This window comes from Alexandromys fortis, unplaced genomic scaffold (assembly GCF_014885135.2).
Source record: "Alexandromys fortis isolate MF-2015 unplaced genomic scaffold, M_Fortis_MF-2015_v1.1 scaffold_11, whole genome shotgun sequence".
NCBI classification, from domain to species: domain Eukaryota; kingdom Metazoa; phylum Chordata; class Mammalia; order Rodentia; family Cricetidae; genus Alexandromys; species Alexandromys fortis.
Window position 1 is genome coordinate 6,113,226 of NW_026067912.1, and position 13,992 is coordinate 6,127,217.

General features: G+C 40.0%; 1 protein-coding gene and 1 non-coding gene across 2 annotated transcripts in view; one reads left to right on the forward strand and one right to left on the reverse strand.

The window, feature by feature from the left end:
* Positions 1 to 7,432, forward strand: part of Hmmr (hyaluronan mediated motility receptor) — a 25,664-nt gene extending 18,232 nt beyond the window's left edge. Inside the window, exons 12-18 of the mRNA XM_050138640.1 lie at positions 181 to 297; positions 1,748 to 1,894; positions 2,196 to 2,348; positions 2,441 to 2,540; positions 4,530 to 4,706; positions 6,193 to 6,355; positions 7,081 to 7,432. Of these exons, the coding sequence (XP_049994597.1) occupies positions 181 to 297; positions 1,748 to 1,894; positions 2,196 to 2,348; positions 2,441 to 2,540; positions 4,530 to 4,706; positions 6,193 to 6,355; positions 7,081 to 7,100 (877 nt within the window). The 3' untranslated portion in view covers positions 7,101 to 7,432. The remainder of the gene's footprint in view (positions 1 to 180; positions 298 to 1,747; positions 1,895 to 2,195; positions 2,349 to 2,440; positions 2,541 to 4,529; positions 4,707 to 6,192; positions 6,356 to 7,080) is intronic.
* An 888-nt stretch (positions 7,433 to 8,320) lies between these two features.
* LOC126499527 (small nucleolar RNA SNORA33) lies at positions 8,321 to 8,450 on the reverse strand. Its single transcript, XR_007591095.1, has one exon. It is a non-coding gene; the product is annotated as a small nucleolar RNA SNORA33 (small nucleolar RNA).
* Positions 8,451 to 13,992: the final 5,542 nt, after the last annotated feature.

Sequence of the window (13,992 nt, forward strand, 5' to 3'; positions counted from 1 at the left end):
AAAAAAAAAAAAAAAAAAAGAAAGGAAAGTATATATAGAAGCTGGTAAATAAAGTAAAGCATTCATGCTATGAGTCTAAGTCATAAATGTGTATTTTTAAATTATACAGCAGCTGTTGCAATGGATATGTGCGACACATGGTGCAGTTTATGATCTCGTGTAATTTTTCCTTGTTCTAAGGAAAGAAGTTGAGCTTGAGAAAAGTAATGCTGCTCACATCCAAGCAACCACGACTTTACAGGAGAGGTATAATGATACAGTGCACGATCTTAAAGAGGTCACTGCTCAGCTGGAAAGGTATTTTTCTTTGTGGTGTTCACTGTGGAATGTATGAGTGGGGAGATGTGTTTACTGCAGAAGTCTGAACAAAGTAATCCGTAGAGGATGACTGCCATTACGCTACATCCCATAAAGCCTGGCTGTGAATGGGCACTAGTGTCGTCTCGTAATCTTAATGCACGTAGGTTGGTGTTCTTTTCCTACCATCCACTTCAAACCCACGCGGACCTTTAGCGCCATAACATCATTTAAAAAATAAAAGCTTTTACATCTTCATTCACTAATTCTTTAGTCTCGTGTTTCTCTGTTGCTTTTCTTTCCCTCTCCCCCAACCGTTACCCCTTCCTTACACTCTCTTGCTGTGGTAGCTCTGGTTAGCCTGGTACTATCCGAGACTGGCCTCAAACACATGGAAGTCCTACCTCAGCCTCTGATTGCTGGTGTTACAGGAATGCTCGACTGTGTGGAAGCTAATATTTTAGCTTTTTTAACCTTCAGTGACCGTATAGTATCGTTTCTTCCTTGTCCCTCAATTTTTCTTGACCAGGGTTGGCAGCTCATCTGCACTCCTTTGCTCGGGCGTTGTAAAGCAGAATTCAGTAAGGTAGAGGCCAGAATGAACTGGATAGTGAGTGATTTCTAGTCCAACAAAGTGGGACCCTATCTCAGAGTGCAAAAAAGAAAATTAGAGGTGTTTTCAGTCAATTTGATGTGAAGTCATTTTTAAATGCATAAAGTAGAAAAGAAAACAACCCAGTTGACCCTCACTTTCTTCTTTACCTCTCAAGGACCACTCATTCCCAGCACCTTCTTAGCACACAATTCTCTTCCTCTCTCAGTCCGTCCTCATGGGGTAGCACTAGTTTTCCTAAGTGTTATTTCATACAGTGCTCACTTCCCTCAACCCCTACCCTGTCTGCTTCCTATTCCACTTATGGGGGAGTGGGGATACAGAGTCTCTGTAGTTCTCGCCGTCCTAGAATTTTCTATGTAGATCAAACTGGCCTTCAACTCACAGATATCCACCTGCCTCTGCCTCCCAAGTTCTGGAATTAAAGGTGTGTGCTACCACACCCTGGCACTAATTTCTCCTTTATAAAAAAAGGTCAAAAGCTTTGGAGAGGACTCGGTGGTTAAAGGCACTAAGTGCTCTTCCAAAGGACCTATGTTTGATTTCCAGCACCCACAGAGTGCCTCGGCCATCTGTAACTCTAGATCTGGATATCAGATGTCATATTCTGGATTTATGGACACTGCACATCTGTAGCTCACATACCTGCAGGCCAGCGACTCCTAAACAGAAAATGTTATGTAAACTCATTAGTGTTTACCTCAGAGTACTAAGTTGTTACCTGTGTGAGCACATGATAATAAGGTTTTTTTCATCTGCCAAGAAGTATATAAGATCTAAACTTTGTCATGTGTACAGTAGTAACAAAGAAGTGTCTTACTTTTTCTCTCCAATAAGCTATAAAACATCGACCCTTAAAGAAATGGAAGAGCTGAAGCTGGAGAACGTGGCTCTACAAGAAAGAGTAGCCATGGCAGAGAAGAATGTGGAAGATGTTCAGCATCAGATATTGACAGCTGAGAACACAAATCAAGAATACGCAAGGTGAGTAGCTCAAATACATCAGATAAGGAAAAAAAAAGTTTTCTGTTTTTTGAGACAAGGTCTCAACTCACTGTGTATTCTTGGCTGGAACCTACTATGTAGAGCAGGCTGGCCTCAAATGGAGAATCTGCCTGACTCCACCTCCCAAATGCTGCAATTAAAGGCAAATTTCCACCACATCCAATTAGAATTGAAATTTTTAAGAACTTCTACTGCTTTGTGTTTCTTTTCTCCGAAAAGAAGGGATAAAAATTAAAATGTCTGTGAGATAATTAGTGGATTCTTCTTTCTCAAATCCAAGGATGCTTCTAGATCTGCAGAACAGATCAACATTGAAAGAAGCAGAAATTAAAGAAATCACAGTTTCATCTCTTAAGAAAATAACTGATTTGCAAAATCAACTCAGACAACAGGATGAAGACTTTAAGAAGCAACTCGAAGAGGAAGAGACAAGGTAATTCAGGCTTAGACCTTGAGTGCCGTGTAATGCATTATTTTTTTCTAAAAAATTGAAAAATAATTTTTAAATTTACTTTTCCCATACAGGAAAGCAGAGAAAGAAGATGCAGTGGCAGAGTTAACTGTGGAAAGTAATAAATGGCGGCTCCTTTATGAAGAACTTTATAACAAGACTAAACCTTTTCAGGTGTGTTGCTTATGATTAACTTTTCATGAGCTGGAGATATGACTCAGGGTTTAAGAGTACTGTTGGCTCTTCCAGAGGACCCAGGTTCAAACCTAGCACCTACATGGTGGCTCCCAACTGCCTATAACTCCAGTTCTAGGGGATCCAACACTTTCTTCAGGCTCTATGGCCATGTGGTACACAGACATACATGCAAAATACCCATACACAGAAAGTAAAGTAAAAATAAATAAACTTAGTTGGATCTATTTTAAGAATGCATTTCTTTCCTGTGAGTCTTGGCTATGACTTGCTGCTTCTGTATTACTCTTCATTATGTAGTCATGGTTACAGTTGAACTGCATATTAACAGTTCTCCAATTTTATCTGGTACTCAGCACTTGGGAGACAGAGGCAGGTAGATCTCTGAGTTAAAGGCCAGCCAGGTCTACAGAGTGAGTTCCAGGGCAGTCAAGGCTATGCAGAGAAACTTTGTCTCAAAATTAAAAAAAAAAAAATTTTTTTTTTTAATCTGGGGATGAGTAGGGTGCTTGGCATGTACAAAGTCCAGGGTTGAATTCCAAGCACTATGTGAAAACAATAAAACCAAAAGCTAAGGGCTAAAAATTACTATTTATAACTTCTTCAGCTTTATTGAAATACAGTTAATAAACTTCATAGTCATAAAATTTTAATATAGCTATTTAAAAAGTACTTTCTAATAAACAGCTTGTAATTAGTCGTCCTGAAGGCTCTCTTGATTTTACTTTGTTGTGTGTATTTTGATATGATCTATCTCAGTATTTTTCAGGTTAGTATACTGATCTTTGTACTATATTTTGTCCTTTGGTTTTTAGATGGGAGTCTTGCTCTATGCTCCAAACTGGCCTGGTACTTGCTGTGCCAAGCAGCCTGGCCTGGGGTTTGAAGGGCTCCTCTTTTAATTCCCAAGTTGTGTCCTGATGACTCTGCCTGTACACCTGACTACCTTTGTGTCCTTGAGACCTAGGCTGGCCTCCAAGTTTCTACTGGAAGGCCTTAAATCCCTGACTCTCCTGCTTCTGCTTCTGAATGGAGAATTTATAGCCATAGTCCACCATACATGGCAATAAACTGGTCTTTTTATAAGGAAAAGGTGGTGGGCATGGTTATCAGATGCCTTTAATCCCAGCACCCAGGAAGCAAAAATAGGCAGTAAAGTTCAGGCCAGCCTGATAGTGCATTCCAGGACAGCCAAGTCTACATATTGACACCTTTTATTTCAAAAATATAATAAAAAAAAAAAAGCCTACAAAGAAAAATAAATACTATCTGGGCGACAGTGGTGCACGCCTTTAATCCCAGCACTGGAGACAGAGGCTGGTGGATCTCTGTGAGTTCAAGGCCAGCCTGGTCTTCAAGAGCTAGCTCCAGGACAGGCTCCAAAGCTACAGAAAAGCGCTGTCTCGAGAAACCAAAAAAAGAAAGAAAAAAAAAAAGGTTTAATTGGACTGGAAGCAGATACTGTTTACAAAAGTGACTGTTTTACTGATAGATTAAGAAAGCTGGCTAGCCTGGCAGTGGTGGTGCATGTCTTCAATCCCAGCATTTGGGAGGCAGAGACAGAAGGATCTCTTTCGAAGCCAGCCTGGTCTACAGAGTAAGTTCCAAGACAGGCTCCAAAGCTACACAAACCCTGTCTCAAAGGAAAAAAAAAAAAAAAAAAAGACAGCTGGATGGATCTTTATTGCTTTCTGTTTTGATGATACTTAAAGTAAAAAAATGCAAAGCTTAAATGATTTTCTTAGTGAAATTAAACAGCCTTCAAGAAAAGTGTGAATACTGCTTGGTGTGTTATTTTTGTTTATTTATCTTTATGCTTTATATGAACTTAATAAGATTTAATGACTTTAGGCCAGATGTAGTCACAAATGGTTTTAATTACTGGTGTTGGGGCAGAAGCAGAAGGATGCACAGGTTTAACAATTTTAAGTCTCAAATTCATTAAAAACAAATATGTGTCTTTTCCAGGAACAACTGGATGCCTTTGAAGCAGAGAGGCAGGCATTGTTGAATGAACGGGGTGCAACTCAGGAGCAGCTAAATAAAATCAGAGATTCCTATGCAGAGCTCCTGGGTCACCAGAATCTAAAGCAAAAAATCAAGCATGTTGTGAAATTGAAAGACGAAAATAGCCAACTCAAATCGGTTTGTAAAATAACACTTGTATTCAGATATACTAAAAACTAGAAAAACTGAGCAATTTATAGGGGAGAACTCATCTGAGAATTAATGAACTTATTTAGTGTTGACTGGATGGATATTCAGTTTTACTTAGCTTTATAATTGCTGCTGTAGTTGACTGTGTAAAATGTTTTTTGTTTGTGTTTGTTTAGGTTTTTCGAGACAGGGTTTCTCTGTGTAGTCCTGACTGTCTTGGAACTCACTCTGTAGACCAGGCTGGCCTCGAACTCACTGAGAGCTGCCTGCTTTTGCCTCTCAAGTGCTAGAATTAAAGGTGTGCACCCACCACCACCTAGTTGATTGTATAAAGTTTTACACGTTCTTCTCTATTTACAAAATAACCATTTCTTTTTTGTAAATACATGAAGATAAGTCATATTCAAAAAATGATTATTTAACTTTTTTCCTTCTAGAAGGTCAATTTGTATTTTATTTACGGCATACACATTCACATTTTTTAAATCTGTGCACTTGCTGATAAAAATCTAGGCTTATTTTGCAGCTTGGCTGCTATGAATTGTTCTGCTGTAGACCTGAGTATATAGTTATCTATTGAATGTTGATTTAATTCCTCCTGCTATATATGCAGGAGCTGTAAGCCATCTTGTGCAGGGTTTTGTTGTAACTCCAGGAGGCTGCTGTCTTCTGTCCTACTCTGTCTTACTCCCCTTGAGCACCCTGAGCTAGGACTGGAGAACTGAAACTGGGGCCATGTAATCTCTCTTGGTACCACCTCTGCCATTGGAGCCATGGTTCTTAGTGACTTGAAGGGAAAGGATATGAGAAATAGCCTCAGTTTCTCTCGCTCTTGCATCTCCATGGAACTGGTGTAATGAGCTAGAGCTAGGGTGATCAGTGTTTGCAGAACACCATTGCACAACTGCAGCTGAGCAGAAGACATTTGCCCGTGGACAAGCCTCAGCAAGTAGGAGCTGCTGACAAATGGGCTTATGGGTGGGAGTCTTCAGGAGCTGGGGAGAAGGAAAGCCTGTGTTTTTGGCGATGGGCTTTCTAGTATGGAGGGAATGAACTCACTGGTTTCAAATGCCAGAAAAGCTTGCGGATCATTTTGAACAGCTAATTTTTCCTTGGTTATTGTGCTTTAAGAGGACCATTTCTAGAGGAAGAATGTGATGGTTGCCTTTTTATACTAATTAGTTTTACTAGGAAGCCTGTCAAGCCAAAAGCTGATTTGAGGGCAATTTATTTTCACTTCACTTTTGATCAGAAAAGTATACTCATAACTATAGAAGGAAAAGAAAATTTGAAATGCTTGTTTACTTTGTATGAACTGTTCCAAATCACTTTGTAATTAAATCTTCTGTGAATGTGTAAGAGTTACTTTTGCCATTAGTTATGATATATAAGCAACTTTTTGGAATATGTCTGCAACAATGATAACACATTTTACCACTGTGTTTTAGTGATTATTTGTGTTTTTCTTATCTAGGAGGTGTCAAAACTCCGATCTCAGCTTTTTAAAAGGAAACAAAATGAACTCAGACTTCAGGGAGAGTTGAATAAAGCTTTGGGCATCAAACACTTTGACCCTGCCAAGGCTTTTCACCATGAATGTAAAGAGAATTTTGTCCTCAAGACCCCATTAAAAGAAGGTTAAAAAAAAAAATTACATATTTATATACCTGTCATCATTCATTCTCTGTCTGTCTGTCTGTCTCTCTCTCTGTCTTGCTTTCAGAGTAGTTTAGTGATTTATCTTTTTTATGAACTATGAAACTGTGTTGCTGTCTTCTAATATAGAAATTCTGAGATTGAAGCATCAAGGCTACTTTCCTCCTTTATCTGCTTCTGCACATCTAGATGCCCTGTCCTTCGAGTTCCATCCAGACCACAACTTCCTTCAAGTCTTCCTTTTATTGCTTGTACTAGCATCCCTCCTTCCTTATCCCTTCTATACTGCATGTGTCTCGCCAAAGGCCAATCCCTCTGTACAAAACTCACAATGTAACCTAAGTGTGTCTTAGATCCATCATAATTTTTTATATTACAATTTTAGAGAAATAATTTTTTGGAGTCTTTATATATTTCACAGTTAAGTCCTAATAACTTGCAATTGTGTACGTGCATGTGTATTGATATAATACATATTATAATATGGTATAGAATGTGAACATTGCTTCTTCTGTCTTCAAGAACATAGGTCTGGTTTTAGTTTATGATGACTTAGGAATTTGGTTTGGTTTGGTTTTCAAGGATTTGAATGTAGACTCTTGAACATGCTAGGCAAGTGTTGTACCTGAGCTAGATCCATAACCTGGATCATCGGTTAGTAGTTTTAATGTAAAATACTTATAGCCTGTTGTGATCTTCTTTTCAGGCAACACAAACTGCTGCTGAATTCTGATGTAACATCAAGGATCATGGAAGTATACATTTGAAATACCTGTTGAAGATTATTCTCTTCATTATTCCTGATATTATGTTTATAGTATATATTATATAATATATTGTTTCTACTGCCCATTCTTAGATATATGGAAAGACATTCAGCATTTGTTATGAAGATGTCTTTTGACATTTTATTTTCTATTATGTATCAATTTAATCTTTTAATCTTTTTTAATTTTTCTCATCTCATTCTGAACCATCTTACTTGCTTTGCAGCTTACATCAAATCAACATTTTGTTAAGATCAGTATTAAAGATTTCCCCCAGTGTTTTTAACTTGATTTTAGAGTTCTCTCTCTTGTGATGCAGAGTGGAAAGACTGAAGCACTTTGCCTTGCTCTTGCCTCTGCTTGATTTACTTACCATGCTCACTCTGGTCTCCCTGTCATCAGTCTCTTCTCACTTCAGACAGAATAAAGGCACCTCCACAGTAACCTCTTTTTTATCAAAGTCACTGAGTTATTTAATCATTCCCAGATTCTTTGGCTCTACCCTAGTTCTAAACTAAAGCATGTAGCTCGGCCTACAAACCTACATTTTTAAAAAATTAGCCTGCTAAGTTTTAGATATACCGAATTTCTTTTCCCCTTTGTCTGAGACAGGATTTTTCTGTGTAGCTCTGGCTGTCTTAGAACTCCCTATGTAGACTAGACTGACCTGGAACTCAGAGATCCACCTGCCTCTGCCTCTCAATTGCTAGGACTAAAGGCAAGCACCACCATGCCCAGGCTCAAGGAAATCTGAAAAACTGTACATATTAGATTTTTAGAGAATTTGTCACCTGCATATTCTCTGAATATATAGACACTCATAACACCCAAACAGTAATTCAATTTTCATGTAATAAAATTATGTTCAAGATGTATTTGTGTCTACCTCCCATCCTAATTTGTCTCAGAATCATAGGTGATACCTTTTATTTCTTTTAAAGTTTTTATTTATCCAGGGTGACACACACCTTTAATCATAGCACTCTGGAGGTAGAGGCAGACGATGAGTTTAAGGCTAGCTTGGTCTATATACCTAGTCCCAGTTTAGCCTATTATAGTATTTAGGCATCTGTACTGACCTGCCCTTGGGGTCCAAACAGGTTACATCCTCAGCTGTAGCCACTAAGAGCACCTCCTGTGCACATTCACTACCTTCCCTTTTCTTTTTCTTTTTTTTAATACTGTGGCCATTTTCAGGGACCTAAGGACTTCAGCTGTCCTTAAGGCTTGTAACATGGCGTCACTATTGCCCGCCTTTTCTAAATATCTGCAGAAGCACATTGAGATAAGCAGATTAATTGGCTGGCTCTACCTTCCCTTTTAAAAGCTGGACCTTGGGGCTGGAGAGATGGCTCAGCAGTTAAGAGCATTGCCTGCTCTTCCAAAGGTCCTGAGTTCGATTCCCAGCAACCACATGGTGGCTCACAACCATCTGTAATGAGGTCTGGTGCCCTCTTCCTGCCTTCAGGCATATACGCGAACAGAATATTGTATACATAATAAATAAATAAATATTTTTAAAAAAAAAAGGCTGGACCTTGACTCTCTCTCTCTCTCTCTCTCTCTCTCTCTCTCTCTCTCTCTGCCTCTCTCCCCCTCCCTCTCTCCCTCTCTCTTCTCTCCTGCTGCCCCTGTCCCCAGAAGCTGGTTTCCCCCTTCCTTTCTCCTCCTTTCCCATTCTCTTTCCCCTAGTAAAAAACCGCCCTGCCAGGCAGTGGTGGCGCACGCCTTTAATCCCAGTACTCGGGAAGCAGAGGCAGGTGGATCTCTGTGAGTTGAGGCCAGCCTGGGCTACAAGAGCTAGTTCCAGGACAGGCTCCAAAGCTACAGAGAAACTCAGCCTCAAAAAATAAATAAATAAATAAATAAATAAAACCCCACGTGGCCTCTTTTTCTGTCGTACTACTTTTTAAATTACAATACAGCCAAGTCTACATATTTATTTTTTACTTAGGTTTAAACATTGAAAATTTATATTATTTATTCTATTCTTATAGTATTCTGTTGAGATTTATAGCCTTTAGTCATAGTAAGTATACACAAGGAAAACAATAATGAGTCTTTTGTGGACTGCTGGCTTTGTGATGACACTGTCCACAGAATGTCATCTCTGGGGCTGAAGACAGGGCTCAGAGATGGAGTGCTGACAGCACCATCATGAAGACCAGAGTTTGAGTCTTAGTACCCATGTAACAAGCCAGGCATCCGGTACATGCCTGACACAGGCCTGGGTCTGAGACAAGAGAGTCACTGGGGTTCGCTGGCTCCTGGCCTAGTCAGAAAGACAGCAAGCCCCAGGTTTAGGGAAGGACCTTACCTCAAGGAACAGATGAAGAGTGATAGAGAACCACACCTGATTTCCCCGTCCTCATTCGTACACACAAACACAGAATTCTTAGGCTTATTCAGGTTCAGTGAAAATTCAGTGGAGTTCCTGTCTTGCCACATGAGCAAGTCATAACCAGTTACCTGGTTATAAGCATATGTGGGTCTTACTGTTTATGCAGTCATACTTTTCTGCAAAATAAGTGCACTCTACAGGAATACAGATTTTGACTTTTTTTTCAGATCCAAATTGCTTGTCCATTTTATCAATGTGATGGCTCTTACTACATCAAACTAATATCCCAGAAAATGTTAACTGAGTCCAAAGTTGTGACTTCAAGGATACAAAATATGATTGTATTATGTTTTTATTTATTTATTTTTTCTTGGAAAAAAAAATTCTGCCTCCTACCATCCTCCCATTTCCCTCCCCTTCCTCCCACTCCACTTCCCCTCTCCCCACTCCTTTCCCCCTCCCTCTCTTGACTGATTAGCAGTCAGGTGGAAAGTCCAAAGTCCTCCCCCCTCCATCTAGATCTAGGAAGGTGAGCATCCAAACTGGCTAGGCTCCCACAATGTGTTTTAAAATGCAGGTATTGCTATGCATGGTTGTATATAATTCTAGCACTTGGGAGGCTGAGGCAGGAAAGTGTAAGTTCATGACTGGCCTGGACATCATATAGGGAGGCTCTGTGTTTGTATTCAGGTATCTACTGGCCTACCCTTGGGGTTCTGACAGGAGCCACTGAGAGCACCTCCTATACATTTTCACTATGTTCCCTTTAAAAAGGTAGACCTTGCCAGATGGAGGAAGGACATTGGTTAATTATAATAAAGAAACTGCCTTGCCCTTTTTTGGTTAGAACATAGGTGGGTGGAGTAAACAGAAGAGAATGCTGGGAGAAAGAAGCTTAGTCGAGGAGTCGCCATGGTTCTCCCACTCCAGACAGACGCAGGTTAAGATCCTCCCTGGTAAGCCACCTCGTGGGCTACACAGAATATTAGAAATGGGTTAGATTAATATGTAAGGGCTAGCCAATAAGAGGCTGAAACTAGCTGGGCCAGGCAGTGTTTAAAAGAATACAGTTTCCGTGTAATTATTTCGGGCATAAGCTAGCCATGCGGGCGGCCGGGTGCTGGGGGCGCAGCCACGCTGCTCCTAATTCTACACTTGCCCACCTTCCATCTCTCTCTCCCTCCCCCACTCTCTCTCTCTTCTGCCACTCTTGTCCCCAGGAACTGATCTCTGCCCCCCCCCCGTTTCTACCCCCTTCTCTGTACCCTTTTTCTGCCCCTTCTCTCTCTAAAATAAAATTCCCATATGATCCCTGTTGTATGGTGTGACTCCATTCCTGCTGGTTTTAAATAAATTACAACACCCTGTTTTATTTTTAAAAAATGGATATAAGCCACATATAGCAATAGAGTGAAATAAACATATCTTTTGTGTTTTAACACAAGTCTGGTAAATGTCTATACTCTTGAAATTCACATTCCATTGATAAAAGAATAAGTTGTCTTCAGAAAGTTTACTAAGGCCTTCACTGTCAATCCCCGTTTTCTACCAGCACAAGGTTATGCTTTCCACAAAGATTACTCACCTGTTCTAGAATTTCACATGCATGGAATCATATTCTCTCTGCCTAGCTTCATTCACTCTGCAAATGACAGATTCATCTTTGTAGTTTATTTCTTTGTATTCCTAAGTAGTATTCCCCAGTATGGATGAACCAGAATTTATCTATTCATCCGTTGACAGCTGTTTGGTTTAGCTCAAGTTTCATGCCATTTTGAATTCAGCAATAGGGCTGGTGAGGTGGCTCAGTGGGTACAAGTGCTTGGCACCGAGCCTAAGAACCTGAGTCCAATCAAGGAGTCAACAATAGCAGGAGAGGCCTGGAGGTGGTGGCACAAGCCTTTAATCCCAGCACTCGGAAGGCAGAGGCAGGCAGATCTCCAAGGCCAGCCTGGTCTTTAGAGCGAGTTCCAGGATTGGCTCCATACCTACTGAGAAACCTTGTCTGGAAAAACTAAAAAGAAAAAGAAAGAGGAGAAAACCAACATCTACAAATTAACCTCTGCTCCCCTCCCCAGGAACATGCACAAAAAGAAAAAAAAAATTTAAATGGAATTAAGCATCTCAGAATACTCATGTATAAATCTTCGTGAATGGGGTATATGCTTTCATTATGAATGCATGCCTATATTACTGGTTGATGGGGAAGTGTACATTTAAGAATGTCAGCTGTAGTGAGCGATCTGACTGTTGAAAATGCTTGCAAGTGAAGGAGTTAAGAATGAGCCGCATTCGGGAGGCAGAGGCAGGCGGATCACTGTGAGTTCGAGACCAGCCTGGTCTACAAGAGCTAGTTCCAGGACAGTCTCCAAAACCACAGAGAAACCCTGTCTCCAAAAACCAAAAAAAAAAAAAAAAGAGCTGCATTAACATTCACTGTTTGGAATTAGACACGAAGATGATTCTGATCTCTCTGTTTCTTGAAGGTAGAAGCAAAGCCACCTTCTTATTACCGTGAATGGGGAGTTGAACCTAACGGAGTTGTGCAAACCTTACCAAAATTACTTCCAACTGCCAATCTCACCATGTAAATTTTTTTTCTATTCATAACTTACTATTCTCTGTCTAATTCAATGTATAATTGTTGAACTCTTGGATCCTTATTGTCTGGGTCTTTAGTGCCTTATTAGGGCAGCATTGCCATGTAAAACATGTTTTTAATAAGCTTTTATTTGTTTTATGGCAAATTAATTCTCAGCTCCAGCTGAAAACATTAAGAAGACAGAGGCAAACATTGCGTTTTAGCATTTAAAGTTTGGGCTGGAGAGATGGCTCAGAAGTTGAAAACACTGACTGCTCTTCCAGAGGATTCAGGTTCAGTTCCTAGCACCCATATGGAAGTTCACAACTGTCTATAACTCCAGTTCCAGGGAACCAACACCCTAACACAGATGTACATCTTGGCAAAGCACCAAGGCATATAAAAAAATTCAAAATTTTGGCCCAGTGGTAGTGGCACAGGCCTTTAATCCCAGCACTCCAGAAGCAAAGGCAGGCAGATCTCTGTGAGTTCAAGGCCAGCCTCATCTACAAGACTTGCTCCAGGACAGGCTTCAAAGCTAGAGAGAAATCCAAAGCATTTAAAGGTGGGTAAATCTGTTCAATTTCAACCATTCTATGTAGGTGTACAATGATATCTCAATGTGTTAGGTACTTATTGGCCCTTCCTGTGTTTTCCTTTGCGACGTCTAGTAAAATTTTCTTCAATTTAAAAAATTGGGGGCTGGAGAGATGGCTCAGTGATTAGCAAGCCGCTCTCTTCCAGAAGACTTGAGTTCAATTCCTAACACCCACACAGCAGCTAACAACTGTAACTCCTAGATCTGACACCCTCACACACACATACAGACAGACAAAACACCAATGCACATAAAAATAAATTATAAAACAATTAAAAATTGTTTTTTTTTTCAAATTATTGAATTGCAGTTCTTTAAATATTCTGAATATACTCTTTTCGGGTATATGTATTAAAATTAGTTTTCCCAGTCTGTAGTTAATTTGAACTTATTAATAATGTCTTCTCCTAAGCAAGAGTTTTTCACCTTGAGGAATTTCAATTTATCATTTAAGAAAGTAGGTGGTTTTAATTTCACTGTTGTATCAGAGATACCAAAAGATATCATCCTATAATTGAATTCTTTGATACTGCAGCTTTTGCTGTTTGACAGTACCTCCCTCTCCCCCAGGCCTCCTCTGATTTCCATTGGTGAATCCTCTGAATTCCTCCTACAGCTTGACACACACACACACATATACCATATATATATATTTGACAGCACCTCCTTCTTCCCCCAGGCCTCCTCTGATTTCCATTGGTGAATCCTCTGAATTCCTCCTACAGCTTGACACACACACACACATATACCATATATATATATTTGACAGCACCTCCTTCTTCCCCCAGGCCTCCTCTGATTTCCTGACCATAGGTGAATCCTTTGAATTCCGCCTACAGCTCCTACAGCTTTGCCAAGTGCCCTATGCCCTCTGGGTAGGCTATAAAGCTGAGTAGCATTTTAAAGCTCAATTTCAATACCAGCTTCTATAGAAGTTAAAACAGTGCAAGGCCATAAACTCAAACAATGTCTCAAAGCTGAACTAAGCAAGCTTAAATCGCCATTAAATCGCCCTTGAAACTACAAATTGCTGGCTCCACTTCACTCCTAAAAAGTGGTTCTACACTGTTGATGCTGTTAGAGGCAGGTTTAGAAAGTACTGAGAAGGGGGCTGGAGAGATGGCTCAGTGGTTAAGAGCATTGCCTGCTCTTCCAAAGAACCCGAGTTCGATTTCCAGCAACCACATGGTGGCTCACAACCATCTGTAATGAGGTCTGGTGTCCTCTTCTAGCCTGCAGGCATATATGTAAACAGAATTGTATCCATAATAAATATTTAAAAAAATTCAGTCACTTAATATTCAGAATTTAAAAAAAAAAAGAAAGTACTG